This window comes from Podarcis tiliguerta (genome assembly GCF_965153285.1).
Source record: "Podarcis tiliguerta genome assembly, chromosome: 13".
Taxonomy (NCBI): domain Eukaryota; kingdom Metazoa; phylum Chordata; class Lepidosauria; order Squamata; family Lacertidae; genus Podarcis; species Podarcis tiliguerta.
The window spans coordinates 35916932-35936218 of NC_139546.1; the positions used below are offsets into that span (position 1 = coordinate 35916932).

The following is a 19287-nucleotide window of genomic DNA, read 5'->3' on the forward strand; positions in this document are numbered from 1 at the left end:
TAAAGAAACTGTTGCCTTGCTCATTGGGGACTCCTTTTTAGTTGAATGAATCTAACCAATTAATTAAGGCTGCAAGCCTATGCCCGCTTACCTGGAAGTAAGCTTCGCGTAAGATCTGATTATAGAAACTGCAGTCCTAAAAAAAAAAAAAAACACCTTTAAAGGCTGTGCACTCCTTCTGTGTATAACTCTGGTGAGCAAGTGCTTGTCTAGCCTTGGTAGCTGCACACACCAGCAAGAGTGCCTCCCCACTGTTCCCCACAACAACACTTCTGTGAACTTCTATGAACTCCTGCTGGCTCATTTCATAAATAAACCAAATAAGACAAGTCCACAGTGAGGCATTCAAGTGCAGGATTGAGCTGCGCCATCATGCTGTTAACTAGACTTCAATGTGGGGTTTTTGTATGTGGATTTTGGATTTGTGAGCATTTGTGACTTAAACGCTAATTTTTTGCTGCAGTAGGAGTGCATTGTAGCTCTGCCTGTTTGAGCGCCCTTTCAGGGTGGTTCCCACTGCTGTCGGAACTGCTGCCAATCCTACTAACAATTTTTTAAAAGCCAACTGGCAAGGTTATGGGTGCGTGATTCACCATTTAAACACCCACATACTCTGCTAATTAACCCAAATTAACAACCACCTCCCAATTCTACAGTCACAATCATTTATATATGGATTAGAATTCCTACTCTGTACATATATGTACTTAAGACAGGCACCTCCAACTTTGGGCCACCAAAATTTATGTGACTTCAGTTCCCTTCACTCCTGACCAATTTGTCAAGCTGGCTGCAGGTGTTGGGTTGTACTGTAGTGATGGGCTGGATGGGGGCTAATAAACTGAGTCCTGGCAAGATTGAGGTTTGTAGGCTTGGGAAGTCAGTAAGTTGCCAGGCCTGGATGGGGCTGCTCTCTCCTTGAAGGAGCAGGTGCAAAGTCTGAGGATTTTCCCAGATCCAACTCTACCACTGGAGGTGTCCTCAGTGGCTAGGAAGCTTGGCTGAGAAGACAGATACAGTTGTTCCTGGATCAGGATAGCAGTTATCCATGCATTGCTAACCTCACAGTTGGATCACTGCAACGCACTGTTTGTAGAACTACCTTGGCAGTTGATCTGGAGGCTGCGGCTAATGCAGAATGCAGGGGTCGGCTTGCAAACTAGCACCAGCAGATAGCAACTTGATTTCTGGATTTGCACTGGCAAATCCCTCCCGGCATGTTGCCTGCATTGACGTGGTGACCTGTGGATGTGGGTCTCTGATGTGGAGGAGGTCTGTTCCTCCGGAGGTGCAGGCTTGGAAAGTACAGATTCCTGCCTTGGGTTCCAGAATGCCTGATTTGCTGGGCTCAGGCTGTGACTCAGGCTTGCATAGGATACCAGGGCCTGTGGTCTTCCTTGTAGCTGCTGGACTGATAGTGGCCCGCCTTGTCTAAATTGGAGCTGCTCTGGCCAGGAGTTCTGGCACTGGGCCATTTCAACGGTGCTGAAGATTCTAAAAGAATGACTTTGCCACTATTGCAGAATTCAACTATTCGGTTCTTGCTGCTTTCCCCTATGCTGTCCCTGTCTGGTGCTTTGTGTGTTTACTGCTTGTTAAGTTCTTCCTTCTCTTTTTAATCAGTGGCCTGCATCTACTCTTCAGGGTTTGTTTGTTCTTGTTGTTTAAAGTTCAGAGTTTTTTTGTTTTTAAATACCACCATGTACATTCATGGCCACCAAAACTTTGCCAGTATGTTTGAATGGTTGAATGGGGATGGGCCCAAGGGGACAGGACGGAGACACCTAATAATCCGATCCTATGTGAATTTAAAGTTATGGGCCCTGTGTAGGGTCAGTCTGTTTTTAGGACTGTGAAACAGAGGGCATTAGAAAGCAAAAGACTGAGAAGAAAGCTTGGAATCAAGATATCTAGATAGAAGTGGCTGAAGAGGTGAGCCTGTCTATAATAAAAAATAAATAAAGGGGGGAGGAAGCGAAGATAAAATAGAGTGGGACAGTGGCTGATGTGCAGTTCTAACAGTAAAGGGCACCTTTTCCTTATGGGCCTATTAAAAGTATCTCCTATGCTATATAACTATGGCTGAAAACTTTAACAGCTTTAATGGGAAGATTAATCAGGCTCATAATAAAATCCCTGCACCCCAGTTAATTGGTCAGGCTAAGCATACGGAAAGGCTCAGTCATGTTTAAAGGCACGCTGCCGGGCAATCATCTAGTTTCTAGCTCCTACCTGTGACATATTGATGACAACGAAGAATAAACGTAAAGGTGTTCTATCTTTCTAGTTTATTACCCAAAGGTGGCCACCTTTTGGCTCTCAGGAGTCGTATACTTTCATGTAATGCTAAGAACCAGTTTTTATTTAATTGATTTTTATACTGCTCTCCCTCTCACATTCAACTGAAGGCCACAGTGCTCTGTTGAATTAATTCTTAAAATATTTTAAAAAGCCTGACCCTTCCACAATATTGATGGGCCTTCAATGTGTTTATTTTTTGATGCCGTTTTGACTCTGGTGTGTTACTATAACAGGAAATATTCACATATGGGATAAGAAACAAGTGAGCCTCTCTGTCTAACAATGAATATTACTATTTGTTTAATAGGGATGCGGGTGGCACTGTGGTCTAAACCACGGAGCCTCTTGGGCTTGCCGATCGGAAGGTTGGCGGTTCGAATCTGTGTGACGGAGTGAGCTCCAGTTGCTTTGTCCCAGCTCCTGCCAACCTAGCAGTTCGAAAGCATACCAGTGCAAGTAGATAAATAGGTACCGCTGTGGCAGGAAGGTAAACAGTGTTTCCGTGTGCTCTGGCTCCCATCATGGTGTCCTGTTGCACCATAAGCGGTTTAGTCATGCTGGCCACATGACCCGGAAAGCTGTCTGTGGACAAATACCAGCTCCTTCAGTCTAAAAGCAAGATGAGCACCACAACCCCACAGTCACCTTTGACTGGACTTAACCGTCCAGGGGTCCTTTACCTTACTATTTGTTAAATGGTAAGCTGTCTCACACTTAAAGAAAGCAGTCCCCTTCCTTCAAAAATATCCTTTCCCTTTAATTGCAATATGAATGTCTGTAGTTCTAATCAATAGGTCTGTGCAAAGGTGGACAAATAATAAATGGAGGCATTTTTAATGCGCTAAATGCTGCATCCATCTGTCCTTCTCTGCCTGCCTTTCTTATCTGACTGCAGGAAGCTGGATGCCTTCATCTACGATGCAGCCGTCCTCAACTACATGGCCCGAAAGGAAGAAGGCTGTAAACTTGTCACCATAGGGAGTGGGAAAGTCTTTGCCACCACAGGCTACGGCATTGCGCTGCAGAAAGGTTCCAAGTGGAAACGGCCCATTGACCTGGCCCTGCTCCAGTTTCTGAGTGATGGTAAGGCTTAGCTACATGCCAGCTTCTAGGGAGAGCACTGGGAAGTTGAGAGTTGCCCAGGTTTTTTGGATGAGAACAAACTTAAGTGTGAGTAACTGGGAGGTGGGGGGGGGGAATATTTCCTCCAACATCTGTGTGAGTGGTATTGTTCTCTCTCTGTCTCTGTCTCTGTCTCTGTCTCTATCTCTGCCCCACCTGCTCTTCCACTAGGAAATGATTGCTGGGTGTGTATGCATAAGATACTTTGGAGCAGGGGTGTTTGAAATAAAGGATATTTATTACTTGCTGTGGACACTCCTGAATAATTTGCACTGGAAAGAAATCTATGTATAATCCTACTTCCTGCTGCGGGGCAAGACCACCCCATTCTATCCATACACTATGAAAAAGCATGAAGTTGAAATATGGGGCAACTGGTGCTCCTTCTTCAGATACTCAGCCCCCCCCCCCACCTCCGCACCCATTTCTAGTAAGCTCAGAGCCCAGAAAAGTACCAAACTGCCAATCCCACTCCTTATGGATGGGTCATGTTCTTCATAGTGATTGGTGAACAGGACTTTCCCTCACATGTTTGCTGGGGCAGAAGGCTTAGTCAGGTAAAGGAATGCTGGTCTGCCAAGATGAAACATTCATTACCCTTTGCTATAAAATGGGTTATCTGGATTCTGAAGTTCAGTTAAAACAGATTAGTTTCCTTTAACACACTTTTGCTATGTATTTGGTTGAATTTATTGTTGTGTGCTCCTTGAATTTTGAGAAGTCATGGGGCAGTGCTATATGGGATAGTTTCCTTTGAATGAAAGAGTTTTGTATGGTAAACCGCCCTGTGATCCTCAGATGAAGGAGGTATATGGTGTCATTGTAATAAAAAATGTTAGCATAATGGAAGCAAATAGGCACCCCTACAGCACAGAACAAATCTACTAATCCCATATCAGATGTTCAGAGAGAGAGACACCCTGCATTCCAAGCTGTTTCACCTTCAGCTAACTCACAGCTCCTTATCTGTCTGTCCCATTAAAAAAATGAAAATGCTTTCTTGCTGTCTCCCTTCCTCCCACACCCCAATTCTGATGGGTGTTGCATTTACAAGCTAGAATGAGATTTGATATCATTAAGGGCAATTAAAGCCCATTTGTCAAGTCCCTGATCAACGGTTGATTTGTCAGGCAAAACCAATGTGACAGGCCCATTCATGTTAATCAAGTGAGCAAAACTCATATTAGCAGCAGGAGTGTGGATTTCTCCATTTCTTTTAGTGTATGTTTATCCATGGAGATGGGGAGGGGTTTCTAACTCAAATGTAGAAGTTTGCTGAGAGGACTTATGGGCCCTGGAACTGACACGGCTCCCTCATCTACACTAATGCCCCCACACCAGCCTGCACACCCTCCCCCATTCCAATGCTCCAGATAGCTGTCACAATGCACTTCCCTGACTATCTCCTAGCAGACCTGCAGACTGATCAAAGTGAACATGCAACCAGATCATGGTATTTTATTTTGGATTAATTAATCCAGGCTGAAAGGGAGTAGGAATCCCAAGAGAGGTGTGGAGCCCACTCAGTTCACGCAAGGAGGTCTGGAAGCCAGGACTCCTGCGTCTCCTGGGAGAGCAAGCAATTCCTAGTGGGCTAGACTCAGAGCAAAGGCGATGGGAGACAGACATCCTGCTTTCTATTTCTAGCTCCAGGGATAATGAACAGACACAGCTCTGGTGTGTTTGATCTGAGCAGAGGAACCTGGATTCCGTCTCTGCTGCTGCTAATGGGCTCAGTCTGAGGCTCTAACTGCTGTTAGCCAACAATCTTGCTTCTCCTAATAGGCCTGACTGACTCTGGGGATATCCTAGAGAACAGCACACGGGGCTTTCCCCGCCCCACCAGGACATATAAGCAGATGTTGGGGACGGGGCTGTGTTTCAACTGGGCCACCCAGTGTCCATGACACTTAAATCATTTTGCCTTCCCTGCATCTATTAGGCTGAATGAAAAAGCTACATGGTTTACTCTCCAGCTCTCTCTGCTGCGATTAACAACATTCAGAAGTGAAGCATTCCAGACAGAGAGGCGTTCTTTGCTTCACTTGTGAAAAATGCCCTGTGAGGATCATGATGTGTAAGAATTGTGTGTGGGAGAGAGGCCGACAGATGGTTGCTTTGTAGAGTTTGGATGCGTTACAATGAATGTCCAAAATGTGGTGAATGTCAACTATTCACATGTAAATACTGACAACTTCAGATGAATTTTATGAATGCCACAAACAGACAGACATACTCCCATTTTGGGGACAGATTTATTGCATAATGATAATCACTATTTGACTGTTGGCATTCACCAGGGTATCTCCACCTTAATTAAGCATTCACAACATTCACCTGGGATTGCCAACATTCACAAGTGACAAAATTCCAGATATACATATTAGAACTTCTATTTGCTTGCAATTACTCTATATTCCAAGCATCTGTACACAAGAATAAAGCATGCAAACTAAAAAAATGCATGTATAATAATCAATGTTTAAAACTTACTTTAATTGCAGAATTTTCACTTTAGGTTCACAGAATATCCATAATTTTGTTGGTATATAATTCCACCAGTACGAGGGTATATAATATATACAGCGGAGATTTCATCTGTTTGGAATCCTTCAGTGTATTGATGTATAACTTTATATGTTGAATATGTACATGCTGAAGGGTGCTGGGTATTTATTATTTATTTATAGTTATTTTTAAAAAATATTTAAATAATATCCTCTCACAATACATCAGGGCAGTGTACCACAACAATTAGACATTTAAAAGCAATGCAAAGTAATCATCAATGTGACTGGCTACTCAAGAGACCTTTTAAACAACTGCTAAGGCCTGTCAGCATAAAAAAGTCTTAAAGAGACACCTGAAAGTCAAAGTTGCCTGCCAAATCTCTATTGGAAGAGCATATCATGATCTTGCATGGATGTATGCATTTAAAGGAGCCTGTTGCTTGGGTATGAAGGAATACACATGCACACCATTGTAAGCTTCCAATTGCTTATTAGGGGAGAGGGAGGCAAGGAACAGTTGCCCAGCAACCCACCCATCTGTCATATCATACAAGTGAAACCTGTATTACCTTTTATACCACACACACACAATTTTAGTCTGCAGCATTAATCAGTCCTGAAAGACTACCACTGCATAGCTTGCAATCACTCAAGTAGATCAGGATTCATAGGATCAAAGAATTGTAGAGTTGGAAGGGACCCAAACACCATCAAGTCCAACCCCCTGAAATGCAGGAATCTCAGCTACATCATATATGGCAGACAGCTAACCAACTTCTGCTTAAAAACCTCCACGGAAGGAGAATCCACCACCTCTTGGAGTTTGTTGCACTGTTAACAGCTCTTACTGTCAGAAAATTATTCCTAAAGTTTCGTCTGAATCTCCTTTCTTGCAACTTGAATCCATTGGTTCAGGTCCTAGTTTCCAGAGCAATAGAAAACAAGCTTGCACCATGTGACACCCCTTTAGATATTTGAAGATGGCTATTATATCTCCTCTCAGTATCTTTTCCTGGCTAAATATACCCAACTCCCTCAAACATTCCTCATAAGGCTTGGTTTCCAGACCCTTGATCATCTTGGTCGCCCTGCTCTGCAATAGTATTAACCTTTTTTTGCTGCTTCATCACACTGTGAACTCATGTTAAACTTGTGGTCTACTAAGACCCCTAGATCATTTTCACATCTACTACTGGCAAGCCAAGTGTCCCGCATCTTGTATTTGTGCATATTGGTTCTTCCTGCCTAAGTGAAGAACCTGACATTTGCCCCTACTGAAGTTCATTTTGTTAGTTTTGGCCCAGCTCTCCAATCTGTTAAGGTCATCTTAAATCCCAATTCTGTCTTCAGTGGCATCTGCAAATTTGATAAATATCCCCTCAATGTCTTCATCCAAGTTATTTATAAAGATGTTGAACAACAATGGGCCCTGGGCAGAACGCTACAGCACCCCACTTGTCCCCCCTTTTTTTGCAGGATGACTAGGAACCATTAGTGAGCATTCTTTGAGTATGGAAATGAGCTACAAACCCACCTAACAGTTATCTCACCTAGTCTAAATTTTACCGGCTTCTCTGCAAGAATATCATGGGGGAATTTGTCAAAAGCTTTACTGAAATCAGGATACACTATATCCACAGCAGTTCCTGATCCACCAAGCTTGTGACTCTATCAAAGAAAGAAAGAAAGAAAGAAATGAGATTCGTCTGGTACGGCTTGTTTTTGAGAAACCCATGTTAGGTCTTAGTAATCACAGTCACCTTTTCTAAGTGCTCACAGACAGACTGTTTAATTATCTGTTCTAGGACACTGGTAACAATGTCAAGCTCACCAGTCAGTAGTTACCCAGATCTTCTTTACTCCCCCTTTTGAAGACAGGGACATCATTTTGCCTGCCTCCAGTCTCCAGGGACATCACTTGTTCTCCAAGAATTCTCAAAATTATAGACAGAGGCTCTGAGATTACATCTGCAAGCTCCTTTAATACTCTTGGGTGCAGCTCATCAGGCCCTGGAGATTTGAACTCATTGATGTAGCTAGGTGTTCCTTTACCACCTCTTTTCCATCTTGGGCTTTAGCTCCTTCCTTGCATCATTTATTCTGTTATCACCAGGTTGGGCACTGCTTTCCTTTGAGGTAAAGACAAAAGGCAAAGTAGGTGTTGAGCAGTTCTGCCTTCGCTCTGTCACCCAACAGCATTTCTCCATCCTCTTCACACAAGAGACCTACTACTTGCTTGGTCTTCCTCTTGCTTCAAACATAGCCGAAGAAACCTTTTTTATTCATTTTAATCTCTCTTGCAAGCCTGAGTTCATTCTGAGCTTTGCCCACCTAACCTCCCTGCAACTGTTGGCTGCTCATATATGTTCTTCCTTTGTGATTTCTCCTTTCTTCAATTTCTTATTCATGCCCTTCTTAAATCTCAGTTCACCTGTAAGCTCCTTATGCAGCCACACTGGTTTTTTAGGTGTCTCCTACTTTTCTTTCTTGTTGGAATTTTCTGCCTTTCTGCCTTTACCTTTAAGAAACTCCCATTCCTCTTGGACTCCCTTCTCTTTGAGTATTTCTGATCATGGGGAAGTTCCTTAAGCTTTTTGAAATCAGTCTTCTTAAAGTCCGGAGTGCATGTTCAGCTACCCTCAGCTTTCCCTTGCTTGTATACAATGAAACCCAATATTACATTATCACTTTCTCCCAAGGTTCCCTGTACTTTCACTTTGTTGACCAGCTTCTCCCTGTTGGTGAGGACCAGGTCCAATAAAGATGACTCCTCTGTTGCTTCTTCCACTTCTGGGAAATGACATTGTCAGTGAGGCAATTGAGGAAGTTGTTGGAGCTTTCATTCTTGGCAGAGTTTGTTGAAACTCAAACTCTGCCAAGAATGAAAGGTCCAATCATTTCTTCAATTGCCTCACTGACAATGTATCTGAGTAACTGAACTCTTCTATGACTACTATATCTCTTCTTTATGAATGTTTGGGAATCTGCTGTAGAAAGGCATCATCTGAGTCCTCCATTTGGCTTGGAGGTCTATAGCAGACACCCACAATAAGGTCACTCTTGTTTCCCTCTCCTACAATTTTTATCCATATACTCTCAATCTGTCTTCCATGCTCCAAGTTATGGATCTCTTCACAAACGTACACGTCCTTTACATATAATCCTACTCCTCCCCTCTGTTTGATCTACTCCTTTTGAACAGGTTGCACCTCTCAAGTTCCAGTCATGAGTCTCATCCACCAGGCTCAAGTAATGCCTACTTAGGTCATATTTGTACTGAGAGCTCAAATTCTTTTTGCTTGTTTCCCATACTCTGTGCATTTGTGTAGAAACAACTGAAACCATGAGTCATTCGTCCATACACTGCTGCCTCTGTCCTCCTCCGTGGAGAATTGCCTGCCACCACCACACATCTCATCCTTCTCTGGGGAGCAGAAGGAATCGTTCCATACACTGTACTTTCCACTGCTACCTTGATGTATTTTAAGGTCTGCAGCTGCTGTTCTTGCTACGCTGGCTGAGAACTGGTGTCCAAAGTGAGGGCATGGAGTCAGTTTTGCAGCTCCAGAGACACAGCATGGCTCCTAACACGGCTCCTGCTTTTTGTGTCATGTTCCTCCAGGAGTTCGTCTCCTGCACTGCACAATCTTCTACCTCCCTAGGGACATCCCACCTGCCTCTCTGTTCCAGGACAGTCCACTCTCTAGCAAGAATTTCCTCATCTGCTCAGTAGCTCAAAGTGTGGATAGGTGGGCCTCAAGTTGCTGTACCTTCTCTTCTAGCTTGGATTTGCTGTAGGTGTAGTAGGTCACTGCTGCAGCTCCCTTGTCATCCATGTCTCTTGGTCCATGAGACAACACTCCAGGCTTCCCCCTCAAACTCCGCCACTAAACACCCTTGCAAATGCCCCAGTTTACAAGTCCTAGTCACAAGAGCTTGACCTGCTAGATTTCTTCCTGTAGTGCTTGTATTAAAAGTGCAGCAGCCCTGCCTTCCTTCACACCAGCATGGAAGTGTAAAAATAGGCAGAGACAAATAAGTCCAAGCTGGCAAATTGGCTTAATGTTGGCCAGTGCTTTTTGTCTAGAAAAATAGGAGCTGGTACTCACCATGAAATTGTTACAGTAAGTGTCACACTTTTAAACCAAAAGAGAGAGGTGCCAGTACTCACCATGAAGCTGTTACAGTAAAATGCTGAAGGTTACCCACCTATACATGCCTGGAAAGACAGGACGAGAACAACCTCTCACAACTCTAAGCATGAAAGGATAATTAAATAGTGTCAGTGGGTAAGTACTTTGTGATACCTGACCTTTAAGTATGTACCTAAGCTCAGAATGGTTCTGCTCCCTTGTCTCCTGTCTCCACAAGCTCCCACACTCAGATTCTATACTGTCACTAGATAAACACAGCTTATTTCATTTGAGACCTCAGAACAAAATCCCTATTCCCTACCATTGAGCAAAAGGGCTCCTGCATTTTCTGGGACTGATGTCTAATGGACCATACCAAGGGAAGGTTGTGAAAAGGCACATTTCTTGTGTTCCATCTCTTCTTCCCATCCCCTCCTCTGTTTCAGATGAGATTGAACTGCTAGAGCGCCTGTGGCTATCAGGGATCTGCCACAACGACAAAATTGAGGTGATGAGTAGCAAGTTGGACATAGACAACATGGCGGGTGTCTTCTACATGCTCCTGGTGGCCATGGGACTAAGTCTGCTGGTCTTTGCCTGGGAACACCTAATCTACTGGAAACTGCGTCACTGTATGAGACATACAGGGCGGCTGGACTTCCTGCTCGCCTTCAGCAGGGTGAGGTTGCAAGATCAGCAAGGGACAGTTGGGCGCCCATTGATCCTCTCACCCACTAAGCTATTTTCACATCCATTACTGTCAATTTCTTTGTCCAGAGAGTAAGCTCTTCCCTCCCTCCACATCACTCTCCTTTCACCCAGGACTGTGAATAATCTTTGATCACACCACACCTGTATGCAGAAATCAGCATCCTTAGAATCTCACCATTCTTTTTCCCCTCAGAAAGCAGCAACCATTTCCAGCCTTTATGGCTGTGAAGGTAAGCATGGAAGTGTATGTGCAGACAATGACTTATACAGTCTCAAAAGCAAAAGGTGGGGTCTCTGCAAGTTTTCTAGTGGTCTAAAGATGGGGCTATAGAGCCTGAATCTTTCTTTGCCATTCTGCTGTGACTAAATTATACAAAAGAAGTCAGTACTGTATATGCAGGTTTTCATAGTACAAATCACAGACTTTGGGTTACCTTAACATGGAAAATAATGTATACACCCGTCTACAATTTCCCCTTTCCCTAGCTATTAATTTATGGTTGTGTACATACAGGTGGTGACCATTCTGTGTGGTGGTTCCATTCCCAGTCCCCATGAGCATCAGCGCAGCGTTCATCAGCATGCCCGGCCCTTTACGCCCCTGGTCTTCCCTCTTCTGGATCCAAAAGGACCCATGTGTCAGCGATCGCATGTCAATTGGATGAGCCTAAAGTGGTCACCACCTGTACATGCCTAGCCTGAATAGTAGGGGGTCACTGTGGGAGCACATTCCCTGTGCTTTGTTCACATATAGACAAATCTCTTCTGTGGGACTGATATGAGGAAAACCAGTTCTGCCTGTCTGCAGCAGAAGCTGGATGCACAGAGCTAATTAGCTGGAACAATTTTTCAACTTTTAAAAAATTGTGTTGACGGTCTTTTAAAATTAAGGTGAAAAATTAATGTTCAGGTGAATGAATCTATTTGCTGCACTTCAAAAAATTAAAAGGGAGGTTGGCACTGTACCTGAGCAATCAGGTAGAACAGTACCAGAGAGACTAGCATATTTGCATTTTATTTGCTGGTTACTACATCCATCAAACAAAATGCGATATCTACCTGTAGCTCACTTGCAGAAGAAAAAAATGCAGGAAGTCCTATTTCAACATCCGACTCCATTGCTGTCTCTATATCCCTCTCATTTCTATGCTGGATTCTTAGTGACTAACTCCTAAAGATGGGTGTTGAGGTTTGAGCCACACTACTTTATTTTAAAGCCCTGCTTTCTGCCATCAGATTGGCTGTGGTTACTAGGTAAGGAAAGAGGAGCATACTCATCATATCTTGTTATGTCTATACTACAAATTTAAACTGGTGTCAAGCATTTTAAATGGTTCTGGCTTACAGAGGGAAACCTGGGGCACGGTATTTCTATGATATGGCTGGGAAGACTAACAAAGACTTGCTGGCACACTACAGACCACATTCCACAAGGAGGAGGGGAAGCCTGGTAGTTAAGAGATTTCAAAATAGATTAAATTTGTAGTGTAGTGACGATGTTAACAGGCCATTCCCCTGGCTTTCAAAATATTCTCATTGCTAAAGCACAAATTGAGTTCTTTATAGTTCCCATTTGCATATGTTGATCACTTTAAATGCAGATTAAAAATTGCTGCCGCCGAGCACTGAGGCTAAGTTTGTTTTGCTTTTAATCACTCAGCCAGGTGGCAAAAATCCCACCCTACTCTCTGATTCCTCTACCTGGAGAGTTTCCATTGTCTCTTTTTTGATCTTCACTATGTCAGTTTCTCCACTTGTATTTATCTCCTCCTCCTCTCACCGTATCCTCCTCTCTGCTTCCCTCCATTCACTGCCACAGTGATCCATCTCTGAAATAAATGACCTACTATGAAGGATAGGCTCAGGGCTGGTGGGAGAATGCATATGCTAGACAGGGTAGAAATGCACTCTTTGTTAATAGCAGAAGGCTCTCCATGGTGGAGAGTGATCTGGAGTAGCATTTGGGGTGGAAGATTGTGTGCATGTGAAGGATAGGAGGGAAAGAATTCCAGTTCCCTGGTGTTTATCATTCCCTGGTACAGGAAGACAGTCTTATAACAAGAGGTCCTTCACAATCGAGGGATATGGGATACCATCAGAAATACACTCCAGGGTTTTCCAAAGTGTGGGCTGTGACCCCATGAATATCACTGAGATGGAGAAATGGGGTGAGGAATCTGTGAGACTAGTTACCTGTACTCAGGGGAGAAGAGCTGTGTAGCAGCAGCCAGGATGGGGCAGAGTGAATGGTGCATGTAGAAAATCAATCATGGGGTGAAGTGACATGAGGAGCTGGTGAGCAGAGAAAAGTGATGTTGTAGGTGGTGCTAGAGCTAATTACCCCCAGTGAGATTTCTAGGCTATGGATTAGAAAGTAACTGCACTTTCACGGAACTGGAGAAACCGTTCTTTATGATATTCTATAAAGAACTGCAAAAAGAGCACCCCCCAAAAAAAGAGAGAGCATTATGACTGCAATACTTTATCACACAGAGGAAGTCCTGATGGGTTTCACAAGGAGCATGCAATACAGATGACTTTTACACTCTTCTTTGTGGATCCCCTCCACCCCCCAGGGAAGGAGGGGTAGTATACACTGAGCCTGCCCCCAGGCTAGTACTCAGGTTCATCATGGTCCCCACCATATTTCCCATGCAGATCTTACAGCAACAGTATTCCTCCCTGTAGTTTGGCAGTTGTGCTACAGTTCCAACAGCCCCCTTATTTATCCCTCTTTCTCCAATTCGCTCCAGGGCATGTACAGCTGTTGCAGCAGCGAAGACCCCAAAGTCCCAGATCAGCAGCAGCTACCCATCCTTAACCACACCTACGGGCCGTCGCGAGGTGCAGCCCCAGCGTTGCCCAGCCCCCCAGGCCCTCCACTTCCCTGTTCTAGCTTCCTGCCTCGCGAACGGCGCATTGTGGAACGGTGGCGCCACGCTCGTAGTCCCAATTGCTACAAGGATCTGTACCCTCCGACGCCTACAGAGCTCCCCACAACCAAACCCCCACGCCATAGCCTCAAGAGCCCTTTCTCAGATGGCTTCCACCGGTTCTATGGGCCCATTGAACCAGAAGGGCTGTCCGATCACGTCAGTGGCAAAAAGATGGCGCCCTGTCAGCTGTCTCCGCCACCACCCTCCCGGGGGCTGGAAAATCCTCCCTCATATTTTGCCATTGTGCGTGAGAAAGAAACTCCCGACATGCCACCGGTGGCATCGGGCTGGCAACGCAAATCCCTCCGTGGGTTGTATGAAAGTTTCCAAGCCGGGAAAGCGGCAAGCCGAGCCCCAGAGGTGAAGAAGTATGATGGCTCCTCCAGTGGCTATGCGACCAAAAGCCCTTGTGAGTTGGAACGGGGCAGCAGTCGGCCTTTTGGGAAAGAACGGGGTCGGTATGGCTACACACGGCTGTCCTATGAGGATGAACGCTCCCCACCTGTTTCCCGCTACAGACATGCCGAAGAGACATCTCTGCCTCGAGCCGAGACAGAAGTCAAATGCCCGACATCATCCAGCCGAGAGAGGAGCTCCCGGGCTCACATTTGCCGCAGTCATTCCCACCCGCTTGCCGTAGGTGCCAGCTTGCGCAGCCAAAGTCATTATGTGGATTTTTCTGACTCTGATTCTGACATCTGTGAGAGGGACAGTGATGGGCATAGCTGCTGGTACCAGTCGCCGGATTATTTCTGCACATACCCGTCCCGAGAGAGGCAGCTCTTTGCCACGCATAAGCCCCTGCACTACTGGTCAGCCGACAAGTTGGCCAAGTGCCACGGATGCCACGGTCCCTGCCAGCACTGCCTGAGCTTGGAAATGCTCCCGCCACCCACCCCACCATGCCGCAAGGAGGCCTTGCGCTACTTGAGCTGTTCTGAGGAGCGTCTGGAACGCCGGCTGGACTGGGAGCACCGCCACTGTAGCCTGTATGGATGCCTGGCTCCTCGCCACCGCCACGGCTTTCACCGACGCTGCCATCACCATTCCTGCGAGCTGGGGCCAGCTGGCGGAGTTCTACATCCCACCTCCCGTAGCCTGGAGGACCTCAGCTCTTGCCACATGGTGCGCTGCGGGGCCTCCCATCGACACCAGGGCGGCTTCTCGCCGGAGTGGCTGCCACGCCGGGTGAGCAGAAGCGGGGAGCTTTTTGCCCGCCGTGGTTCTGCCCATTTCTCTAGCCTGGAGTCAGAGGTATGACCAGCAACAGGTGGGGTGGGGGTGGGGTGGGGGTGGGGAAAGAGGCTTCAGATGGGACAGCAGGAAAAAAAAGACTGAGCTGTAGTTGAGCTCACACAGTGGGGACTGAGGTGGTGCAGATGGCGCTGTGGTTCAACCGAATGGAAAGAAGGGAGGACCACGAAGATGACTGCAGAGAGGGGGAAGCAGAACAGTGCCACAAGTGAACCCACCAAGACAAAGGGCATGCCACCAGGATGCCACCAGGAATATATGTGATAGGACCACATCTCCCTGCCACAGAAAAGGGGAAGTGTTCAACCAAAAGAGTATCACAGATTAAACAGTGGGGACTGGAACCACCAATAATCCCATTAAAAAACCCAGGGGAGTGGAGATGATATGTCAGAGAGGGGTAACACCCTGAGACTGCTACCCCAAGTGCCACCAGAATAGCTCCCTGTGACAAAACACCCAGTCCCATCCACCAGCCGATTTACAGCAGGGGGTAGAGGGGAACTGGTCTCTCCTGTGTATCCATAACAGACCTTTTATATCCAGAAAAAGGGCTTTTCTGCCACCCTGTGGCACATCGATGGGGTAGGTTCCTGTGGCCAGGGGCAATTGGCTACTGCAACAGCAGGGCTGTTACTCTCCGAACAAAACCCGAGAGAGTGCCATTGAAATGAACCAATCATGAACCTGGAGAGAGTCTGTGTCCCCATGTAGACTGGCAGCAGGGGGGGAAGTGCCATCAGTCAGGCTCCGGAGGGGGTGGGGAGGGGCTTGGACAACAATAACCACAAAACTGTCTGGACTTCTGGGTGGGAGGGGATGTTAGGAGACAAAACTGTGACTTTGTTCAACAGAAAACTGTGATATTTCCCCCCCTGCACATTTCCCTCTTCTCCCTTCTTGCTTTCTTTGCTCTTCTTAACCACCACCTTCTTTCTCCTTCCCCCCTGCTTTAATCTTGCAATCATGCACCCATTATGATAGCGATAGCAACACATGCAAACATCATGGATGCTGAAATGAAAACACACACACACACTTGTGCGCTGTAATGGGCAAAAGCAATCACTGCCCCCCAAACCACATGGACAAACCAGTCCCATGACTGAAAGTGTCTGTTTCACACATCCTACATCAGTGCACCAAAGCTCTCCGTATTAAGAGAGCTATTGCAGAAAATGACAGAAAACATGACTATATAGACTGAAAGGGCACCTCCACTTCAAACCAAACAAAATTAAATCTAATAGAATAAAAACCTCATTCAACAGATAATATACTGTATATTCTCATCACCAAAATTGCCACACACCATCTTAATGCTGGTTGCTCTAAGCTGGGAAGCTGGAACACTGGATGTGAGAGTGATTATAAAACTTATTTCCATGCTTCCTGCTTGAGGGGGGAACTGTGCATCCCCCATTGCAAGGAAAGATAAATGTGCTCCCAATGCAGGTACATCTTGCGCACCTTTCCACAGAGAAGATACACAAGTTCTCCTTTTGCTGGAGACTGCTGATGAGTGGGAAGGCGGACCTTAAAGCCAGCTGAAAGCCCAGTCTCTGCACTATTCTGGAAAATGCCCAGCCTTAGAATTTTGCAAGTTTCTAGGAGAAACTTTTGCAAATATGAGAAGCCAAGTGTACTTAAGTAGCAGGTCTGAAGGAAAGAGTTTTTCACTCAGCTTGCAAATGATCTGAGATCCACTGATGTGGCTATTAATTGGCAAACTGAGCTATTTCTTTTTTGAAAAACAACAACAATGAGACAAAACTCATGGAAGACAGGAATATAAATGGTTAGTAGATAAGATGGGAATCTTGGCATGGTTCTAAATCTTAAGACAGCAGGAATCCAGAAGAGAAAAGGGAGAACAGGGTATTCTTTTATTATATTTCATCTCTAGAATGTTTGGAACTTTCCCTAAAGCAGAGGTCAGTAACATAAAGTCCATGGGCAGCATTACAGATTAACTCAAGTTTTGGGGGCAAACTAGAGTTGAAGGCAGCAAACCCATATGATACAACCAGGCCGCTGCCAAGTCCAACATCACAACCACTTCTCCATAAGCAGTGTTCCCCTGATGGGGTGAAACCAGAAGTAATAGCTACCAGGAAAAAGGCAGCTCAGGAGACGTGGTGGTGGTAATAGGGTCACGGGCAGGAAAAATGTTCAGCATTCACCTTCCACCTGTGCTGCACTCTTTTTCTCATCCTGCCCCTGCTCTATGGGAATTTGGCACAACCCACATTTCAACACAAGGGTCATGGCATGAAGTAGTCTTGTCATTTTGCCCCTTACCCAAGGCTTTCAGTCTTCTCCAGAAACCTTGAAAATGAGGATTCTGGGGAAATCAAAAAGACCATGCACATGAAACAAAGCCTTGCCAGGGCCACGGGTGGCTTGTAGACCGTGTGTCACCAGTCCCAGCCCCTCTTGGAGACATAGCCAGTGATGTGTGCTACAATTCCAGGCAAGTGCCAATTTGGTGTTAGGCACAGAATGTTGCACTCTGCAAATCTAATTTTTGCAAGATCAGTTTGAAGTGCTCAGCAGGTCTGAAGGCAGGTCTGGCTACAGGCTTTAGAGGGCCCTCAACAAAGTGTCCTCTGCTGGGGCAGGGGCCGTGCATTGGTGGCCATAGGCTTCCTTAGCAGCCACAGGCATCTACAAGGCACCATTTTAAACTTCCCATAGCGCTCCTGTTGCAGCATAGCAGGAAGTTTAAAATGGCATCCCACAGACCCAGCCAGTTGACACTGGCGGACCCTGCCAAAGTGCTAGACTGCTCAAAGGACGCCATAAGGTGAGGCTGGGCTTACCAGATTTGTAGGCATCTCCAGGGCCCAGAGGGTGGTCTCTAAGTGCTCTGTGGCACTTCTCTCTGTGTGAAAGGCAGAAACAGAATGAAGCAACAAAGCAAAGAAAGCCACTTGTTTCTTTAATCTGTCAGCTTTCCTAGGCACTGTGCAACAGCTACCCTGGCAAGCAATTTCAATGGACCACAGAGCAGACACAGGTCCCGGCCACCACTTTGACCCAGTAAAGCAGCAGCACCTCTCCTCTCATCCATCCTCCCCTAGCCAAGTGAGGCTTGTGCTCAGCAAGGCCTCGTTTGAAGTGCTGTGTTTGGTTTTGAGCACCTCAGTTCGAGCAGGATGTTGACAAATTGAAAAAGATTCAGAGGAGAGCTGCAAGGATGATCAAAGGTCTGGAAGGCAAGTCATATGTGGAGATGCTGAAGTAACTGGGTCTGTTTAGCCTCGAGAAAAATAAGATGAAGGGGGCGGGGGGAGAGAGAGAGAGAGAGATGTTGACAGTTTTCAAATATTTAAAAAGGCGTTGGAAAGCAGAGGGAGAGAACAGCAGATGGAGAGGACATAAAACAATGAGCTTTAAGTGTATAGATCTGGCCACATCCTGTCAGGCTGGCATTACTGAGCTGCAAAGGGAGAAAGGAGCAAAGATCCTCACCGGGTCTGGTCACAGGAATTGTGAGGGAACTCTGGTGGAACCAGTGAATCCTCTTTTTTACTGAGGTGCTAGCATTTTTGCGGAAAAAGTCCAGAAATGAAGTCCTGATGAGGGGGGCAGTACTGGGATAAGGCCCAGACCGCTTCTGGGAAAACCAGCTGGTGCTGGCACACCCCTAATTATTCAGCCACCAAACAAGCCGGCAGGTCTCCTATCTGCTGAGGAGACTTTAAGTGTACAGGATGTCCTGTCTCAGGGCTGGAGTTGGATCCAAGGGTCTCTAGAGTCCCTCGCAACTCTAAAAGTTATCCAATACAGTGGCAAGAAGAGTGGCACGGTCCCAGGTGCCAGAGTCACATACGGTCACTCCCAAAATGGTGCACACACTGCCAACAGTGAACTGCAGGGAGGGGAGGGGGAACACACTCCCAATCACACAGCCACAGTCAAGCACAAAGGCATACAAGCACACACCAAACAATCACGCCTGCAGGTAGAGAAACGAGCCTCTGCATATAAAACCCACCATTGCGCAAAACAGACTTAATGTGCCGCTTAATGGAGCTTGCACAGCAAAAAAAGGTACCACAATTTTTTGAAAACAAACAAACAAACATTGCAAGCACACAGACTCCATCTCAGATACAGGTAGGCAGGATCGAAGCCACACAACCATTTCAAAGGAACCCACAATCACACATGTATACAAATCACACCGACAGAGGCGTTTGCAAAAAGCAGCCGTGCCAGGACTGCGGCACACTTGACGTTTTTTCCCGGCGTGCAGATAAGGGTAACGCTATCGCTTGCCTTGTGGCAGGACTGTGGGCCTAAATGGTTTAGGAA

The 19287-nt window shown here is 46.0% G+C and overlaps 2 protein-coding genes across 10 annotated transcripts in view; one reads left to right on the plus strand and one right to left on the minus strand.

The window, feature by feature from the left end:
* Positions 1-17822, plus strand: part of GRIN2D (glutamate ionotropic receptor NMDA type subunit 2D) — a 61444-nt gene extending 43622 nt beyond the window's left edge. For all 3 annotated transcript variants that reach the window (XM_083411566.1, XM_083411565.1, XM_083411567.1), the window contains 3 exons: positions 3197-3384; positions 10513-10745; positions 13531-17822. In XM_083411566.1, coding sequence (XP_083267692.1) covers positions 3197-3384; positions 10513-10745; positions 13531-14973 — 1864 coding nt within the window. In that variant the 3' untranslated portion in view covers positions 14974-17822. The remainder of the gene's footprint in view (positions 1-3196; positions 3385-10512; positions 10746-13530) is intronic.
* The window catches only part of KDELR1 (KDEL endoplasmic reticulum protein retention receptor 1), a 127929-nt gene that overhangs the window by 64008 nt on the left and 44634 nt on the right, over positions 1-19287 (minus strand). For 3 of the 7 annotated variants that reach the window (XM_083411689.1, XM_083411684.1, XM_083411687.1), the window contains exon 3: positions 17790-17849. The exons of 3 other annotated variants lie outside the window; for them this stretch is intronic. The gene's annotated coding sequence lies outside the window, so the exon portion shown is untranslated. Of the gene's footprint in view, positions 1-17789; positions 17854-19287 lie in introns of those variants that run through there. One more of the 7 variants, XM_083411685.1, reaches the window with a different exon arrangement.